The sequence below is a fragment of the Buceros rhinoceros genome, unplaced genomic scaffold, assembly GCF_000710305.1.
Source record: "Buceros rhinoceros silvestris isolate BGI_N320 unplaced genomic scaffold, ASM71030v1 scaffold28772, whole genome shotgun sequence".
Taxonomy (NCBI): domain Eukaryota; kingdom Metazoa; phylum Chordata; class Aves; order Bucerotiformes; family Bucerotidae; genus Buceros; species Buceros rhinoceros.
In genome coordinates, this window is record NW_010398737.1 from 3,543 (window position 1) to 10,012 (window position 6,470).

Consider the following 6,470-nt stretch of genomic DNA (forward strand, 5'->3'; position numbering starts at 1 on the left):
TGGGCTTCGTGCCTCCGTGCCCGAGCAACAGGGTGCAGGGAAAACACTTACCAGTGGGAAAGTCGCTGCTGTTCCCCAGGACGGCAGGAACAGGCTGGGGGGAAAAGGAGCTCGGCACAGCACCAGCTCTGCGACGGCAGGTGCAGCAACGGGAGCACGAGGTGACGGGACCTTGGAGAGAGTTTCAGCCGCGCGCTGGGTGGGAAAGGCACCTTAGAGACACCTTCAGTGAGAACAAGCAGGACTTTGGGCATCGCCTGGGCGTGAGGAGCTGCCCGAGCGAGGCCTCGCGGCAGGGCTGTGGGCTGGACAGGTGCAGCGAGGGGCAGCGGCTTCCTTGGGACTTCTTGCCGCAGGAGAGGGCACCTAGAGGGATGAGGGAAGGAAATGTCTCTCTCTCTGGTCTCCGGGTTTCTATCCCATCCCGGCCCAGCCCCATCCTTTGCGGGAGGGTCACTGGTCCGGGTGCACTTTGTGATATTCGGCTGCTCCCCTGGTCCAGCCCACGCGGCCAGAGGAAACCCGCCCCGCTGCCTTGTCCTCAAGGGGAGAAAAACGGCTCAAAATAAGCTGAACACTCTGGTGCATGTTCCGACGGATGTGGGATCCTCAGGAGAGCACAACGTGCACCCAACCCTTTGTGATCATCCACTTGGGCATGATCTAAACGTCTGCACCAGTGCCTGACGGCCGCAGCCCTCCATCGTCATCCTCCCAGCTGCAGCCCCCACGCCCCCTGTAACCAGCCCTCCGTATAAAGCATTTCTCAGGGTGTGCACTGTACTACGCTTGCAGGAAGAAATCAGGTTGTTTTCCCAATTTATATGGATAACTTCTTAGTTTCTGAACCATTTTCTCCACACCATAAGTTACTTTTTGAATGTCCACCACCTTTTCCTTGTTTTGAGAAATTCCAGGGAAAGGTCCTCCGCTCTGCCGGAAGAGCCGTTCTCTGTACAAACAGACAGAAAATGCTGGTGAGGGGAAGGTGATCAGTAAATCACTGGAGTGAAAGGACAAGGCTGAGCCCGGCGGGATCCAGGTCCTATTTCCAGTTTTCCCCCTTTCAGGGTGACTGGGAAGAGCAGCCTCCCTGGTTATAAACGGGACGCGGATGCAGAAGGTGCTGTGAAAAGCCCATTGCTCTCCATGGCACTTCTGGCAGCCCCCTCCTCGATGCTGAAGCACCGTCCCAGGTCATTTCAAGCCTCTCTGATCCCATCGGTGATCCCAACTGAGCGCTGCAGCTCGGGCTTGTGGAGCAGTGATGGTCCTCACTGCTCACCGGAGCCCGCTGCCTTTCAGGAGGCTGAAACCGCTGAGGAACTTCATCTCTGGGGCGCAGCCTCATCCCCTGCCCTGGGAAGGCTCCGGTGCTGACTCCCGCCTGCTTGGCCCCCACGAGCCTCGGACGCTCCCCGCCCGTGACCCCCAGAGGGGTTCTGAGACGGCAGCTGGGGGAAGGGAGGTCCACAAGAAATGGCTCGTTTCCACGTTGCTTTTTTATTTCCTCTCCTTTTTCTTTTTTTCCTCTACTCCTCTCCTGCAAACTTTGGGTTTGCTTTTTGGGTTTAAGTGATGCTGTGTGGAAGGAACAGTTTTCCCGCTCTGGTGTAGCAGAGGCAGGATGCTCTGGTGTTTGGCCAAGTCTCTTCTTCTTTGTACTCTCTTCCTCCATTCGCAACAGGGGCTAAAAAAACACAATAGGGGAGAAAAAAGAGGGAAGAGCAAAAGAACCAGTTTTCTCATTCTCAGAGTCACTTCTTCAGAAAAACTGGCATTCCGGAAGCCCCCCTTAATGCTTTCAAAGTCATTTTTAGCAGATTTATACACACATACGTATAGGCCACCAGCTCCTGTGATCTGTTTGAAAGAAGGACTTTGTTCCTCAGTGCTGACACAGGGTAGCGTCGCCTCGTGGAGACGGGACACGGCTTATTTGCAGCTCCTGCTCTGCTTCGCCCTAGGGCTGCCTGTCTCTGCAGGGAAGCACCATCAAGGAGGTGGCCAGCAACCCCGAGGAAGGAGGGAAATTTATCTTCGAAATCATCCCAGGTGAGGACGCTTCACTCCTCTTTGTTCACGCTTTTGGGCTGGGCCGTTCACCTTTGGGCAAGTCGTTTTGCCAGTTCTTTTGCTCCTGCTTCTTTGCAAGGTCCCACAGTTGTGTGCTGCACGTGAAAACTAGTGTCTTGTTTTAATAACCAGACGTTGGGGCTGGAGGAGGCCCCATGGCCTGTGCTGCAAAGTCGAGCCAAGCTGCAACGTCAAGCAGTTTCTGTTCCTTTCTTGCGGACCTTCAGCAAGGGTGAACTGTAAGAGCGCTGCTTCGTTTCACGGCCAAACAGACATTAATGGGGCAACTCCAAGCCGAAAGCATTTAGCAAAGAAAACAACAAGAATATGATTTTTCTTCTCCAATCCTCTCTATAAACGATGCATAAATGGTTTTTTTTGCAGGGGTCTCTGGAGACCACACCTGGGCAGGGCAGGACACCTGCGTGCTCATGGCTAACTCCCAGTCTGAGATGGAGGAATGGGTTAAAACCATCCGACGAGTGCTGGGCTCCGCGTCAGGAGGTAAAGGGGAGCAGGGACAGCTCTCGGACAGGTGATTTCCTACCATCGTGTGGTTCAGCCGCCGTTCTTTTGTGTGAGGATTTCAAAGCCGGGTTCATAAATCCTGGAAACAGGAGCTGTGATGTGACTGTCACCTGTAACGCCTTAGAAACCCGCTCCCGGCCCAGACCCCGCGGTGTTGAGTCTGCTGCAAACACGGGCAGCGTTAAGGAAACAGCAGCCAAGTGTGAACGAAGATTTCTGGGCTGGTTTCAACTTCTTTTGTGAACTTCCTCATCGACTTACTGACCCCAGAAAATGTTGTTCTTGAACACAGCTCACATCCAGGGCTCAAGCACTGAGAACTCTTGCCTTTCACCTGCCGGTTTCCTTGCTTTGCTTTTCTGCCAGCTTTTTTGCTCAGCCCAGCCCTCTTGCCGCTGTTTTCTCTGCAGAGTCTGCCTTGGCCGTGCAATCGCCCTCCTCACACACAGGCAAGGCTGGTGGCACCAGGACCCTCGCTTCCAGCCCCCTCGGGCACGGGCCATTACAAAATCGTGGCCAGGGAAGTGTGAAACAGGAATCGATCAGAAGGGAGCACACCGTAAAGTTGCCCCCGCAGGCGTAACCCGCAAAGGAAGCAGCAAAGGTCCCTCCAGCCACTTTTCCTGTAAGGATGAAGCCTCCAGAATCTCCCTGTGGGGATGAACTCCGATAAGACCCCCCAATGAATCAGGGCTGGCAGTCTCTAGCTCTCCTCCAAAGCACTAACCTGGATGGCCATGCCAGGCCTCTCCTCCTTCCCTCCGTGCTTTGCCCTGACTGTTTCGATAATTTTTTACAGCTGTCCAAGACGAGCAGGACGGAGCTCTGGTCTCCCACCGCTCCTGGGTTAAAATAAATCCCAGCAGTTCAGAGGTGCTGCCCGTCTGAGCTGTGACCCTGCCATAGGCACAGATAAGCTTCAGCTAAGCAACGACTCACGGCTGGTTTTCCTCTGCCACCCTGGTGCTTTCTGCCGGACCGGACACGCGCCGTGCCCTGGCGTGCGGCGTTACTCGTCTGCCATGAGGACTGCACCAGCCAGAAATGCTCAGCGCAGCGCCCCGCCTGGCCCTGTTTAATAACAACTCTGCATCGGATCCGTCGTTAAATTTAGGAGGCTGAGGTTTCTTCCAGCCAGATGAAATGACCTGACATTAGAAGATGTAAATTTGTAGTAGTACAGAGAGCCCTGAGGACAGCAGAGAGGTCAGGTACTACGCAGCTGCATTTGACGTCAACACACAGGTTAAGAGACCCCCAAACTTCACGCTTGGGGTTTTGGCGTGACGTGAGCTGAGGCAACACGTGCTTTTAAAGCAACTCACCGCACAGGGGAGGCTTTGGCAAAAGCCCACCTGGAGGCAGCCCCACGTGTCGTGACCCAGCCGGTGTGAGCCTGTGGCACGCCAAAAGGCAGAGCAGCTGCGAGGTGTGAGGAAGCAGCAAAAGCGTCCCCAAACTCTGTGAGAGGTGTTTGCTGTCCCCCTGCAGCAGCAGCCGCTGCCGAGGGGGCTGGCACGGGCAGCACGTTGGCCCTCGGGGGTGTCTCCGAATTAGCAAACCTGCCAGCCTGCAGTGAGACAAGCAATGCATCACCAGCTACCAAAGCAGGGAGGCAAAAAGGAAAAAAAAAAAAGCTATTTGCTTTTGCTGCGCACAATGACAGGTTTATATTCATTATTTAAAAGTGTAAGTGAGTCAGAAATGAAAAATCCCCATGATCAGGCAGGTGCCGACAAGCCTTGTGGTTGCAGATGAGAGTGTTTACTCGCATTTTCCTGGTCTGGAAGATGCACAGGAATCATTTCAGCCTTCGGAGCAGAAGCTGAACCCGTCACAGGCACTGGTGGGGCAAAGGCAGGCTAGAGGACCATAGCACCCCTTGCCATTAAGATCCCAGAGCCAGGTCGAGTTGGGATCTCTCTGCTCGTACCATGCCCCAGGCTCTGAGGAGGAAGAGCTGGGATGCAGGCTGCTGCCTTCCCACCTTCGAGCTCTTCTCTTGCTGCGAGTTCCGGAGGAAAAAGCCATTGCTCCGAAGGAGAGGTACCGCCTGCCGCAAAATGCTGCTCTGCTTCGCACAGGGGAGTTTCTGGAGGGTGCGAAGCGAGGGGAGGGGGAAGAAAAGCAGCTGAATCAGTACGATTCCGGCTCCAAAGCTCTGCCAGGCTGCTTTTCTCATTTCTTGGTGGCCTCCTGTGCTTTCTATATCCTTCAGCTTTTAACCGTTCTGAGAACTGTTAATTATTTGGATGCGGAGCAGGGTTTCATTTTGGTGTTTTCTTTGGAGGGCGTTTTGCTTCCCCCGTTTGCAGACGCCTTGTGGCTGCCGCGCTCCCAGAACAGCCGGTACTGCTGTCGCTTTGCAGGTAACGTGCTTCTCAGCTCCTCTAACAGCCCTGTCCTTTCCCTAGCGGTGTTCGGCCAGCGCTTGGCAGAGACCATGGCCTACGAGCAGAAATTCGGGCAGCACCAGGTCCCCATCCTGGTGCAGAAGTGTGCTGAGTTCATCCTGGAGCACGGTGTGAGTGAGGAGGGCATCTTCCGCCTCCCCGGCCAAGACAACCTGGTGAAACAGCTCAGGGACGCCTTCGACGCTGGGGAAAGGCCGTCGTTTGACCGGTAATGCTGCATTTCCCCCTCTCCTACCCAAGGAGGTCTCACACTCCCCCAAACCTGGGGCAAAGCAGCCTGCCCAACCCCCCGGAGGGTCCAGCAGAGCCCTGGGGGAAACCCGGGTCCTCCAGAAGGGCTTGACAAGGAGCGAGGGTTCAGGAACCCCCGGATCCTCTCAGCAGACGTCATTTCTTGCCCTGCCAGCCCATAGCCGGGGTGTTTTCCTCCTGTTGCTTTTCCCTACCAGGGCACGCAGAGACGAGAGAGGTTTTGGCTGCTCAGGGCTGTGTCCTCCCGCCGCCCTGTGCAAACCCCTGGTGCTCTTCTCCAGGAAGTCCTCCCCTGAGTTTAACCCCTCGCTTTCGGCCCCCGTTGTGTAAGGCTTTGCCCAGCGTCCCCTGCTCGCTTGTGCAGGCTGCTCTGGGCTTTTCCCACCAGTCTGCACTGGTGAAAGCCAAGACCCCTGTGCTGGGGTAAAGGAAAAGTGGGTCCTGCCTTCCCACCCCACCTAAAGTGAGGCTTTAGGGTTTAATTCCCGCCCTGCCCTGTGCACCATACAAGGCTGCTGCGTGTGTATGACGGTGTTTGATGCCGGCTGTGGTGATGCCCCACAGCTCACCTGAGCTCCGAGAGCCGCTGGCAAAACCCGGGCTGCTCGGGGGAGGGAAGCACCCAAACCCCGCAGCTTCCCTGGACTTTTGTGCGAGGCAGTTTACTCCCAGGCCTGGCTCGAACCAGAAAACTTTTCCTGTTTGTACCCAGCCTTACGCAGCTTCGTTAGGAAAAACCGCAGCACTTTTACCTAGATAGTCCCTGCGCGGAGCAAGGGGGAGCCCCGGCAGCTCCGGGAGCGCAGCCATCCCACCACTGGTTTTGCCGCTGAATAGTTCTCGCTTTCTGGGTGCCAGAGCCCTGCTGCGAGTTTTCCTGTTGTAACCCGTACGGGGTCACGGGAAGGTGAAGCCTTTTTCCATTATTTGCAGAGCTGTGCGTTGCAGCGGGGCACGGCGAGGGAGTCTGGCCCTTTGCCCAGCACCCTGCGGCACTAATTAACCCACCCTGCGCCGCGGGGCGCGGTACGAGCACTGCGCTGGTGCTCCCGGGGGGACTGCAACCCCCGTGCTCTTCATGCAACACAATTCCTTAGCGAGGAGGAAGGCAAGTAACGGGGTTTCCAGTGACCTGAGTGCTGCAAGACGCTGGCTCGACCTTTGGTGCCATCTGGGCAGGCGGGGCGGGGGTGGAGGGGG

The 6,470-nt window shown here is 56.1% G+C and overlaps 1 protein-coding gene across 1 annotated transcript in view; it reads left to right on the forward strand.

Moving 5' to 3' along the window:
• ARHGAP25 (Rho GTPase activating protein 25) overlaps positions 1 to 6,470 on the forward strand; it is a gene marked incomplete at both ends in the record, with an annotated part of 10,548 nt that overhangs the window by 502 nt on the left and 3,576 nt on the right. Inside the window, 3 exons of the mRNA XM_010131226.1 lie at positions 1,968 to 2,055; positions 2,461 to 2,580; positions 5,019 to 5,226. Coding sequence (XP_010129528.1) covers positions 1,968 to 2,055; positions 2,461 to 2,580; positions 5,019 to 5,226 — 416 coding nt within the window. The remainder of the gene's footprint in view (positions 1 to 1,967; positions 2,056 to 2,460; positions 2,581 to 5,018; positions 5,227 to 6,470) is intronic.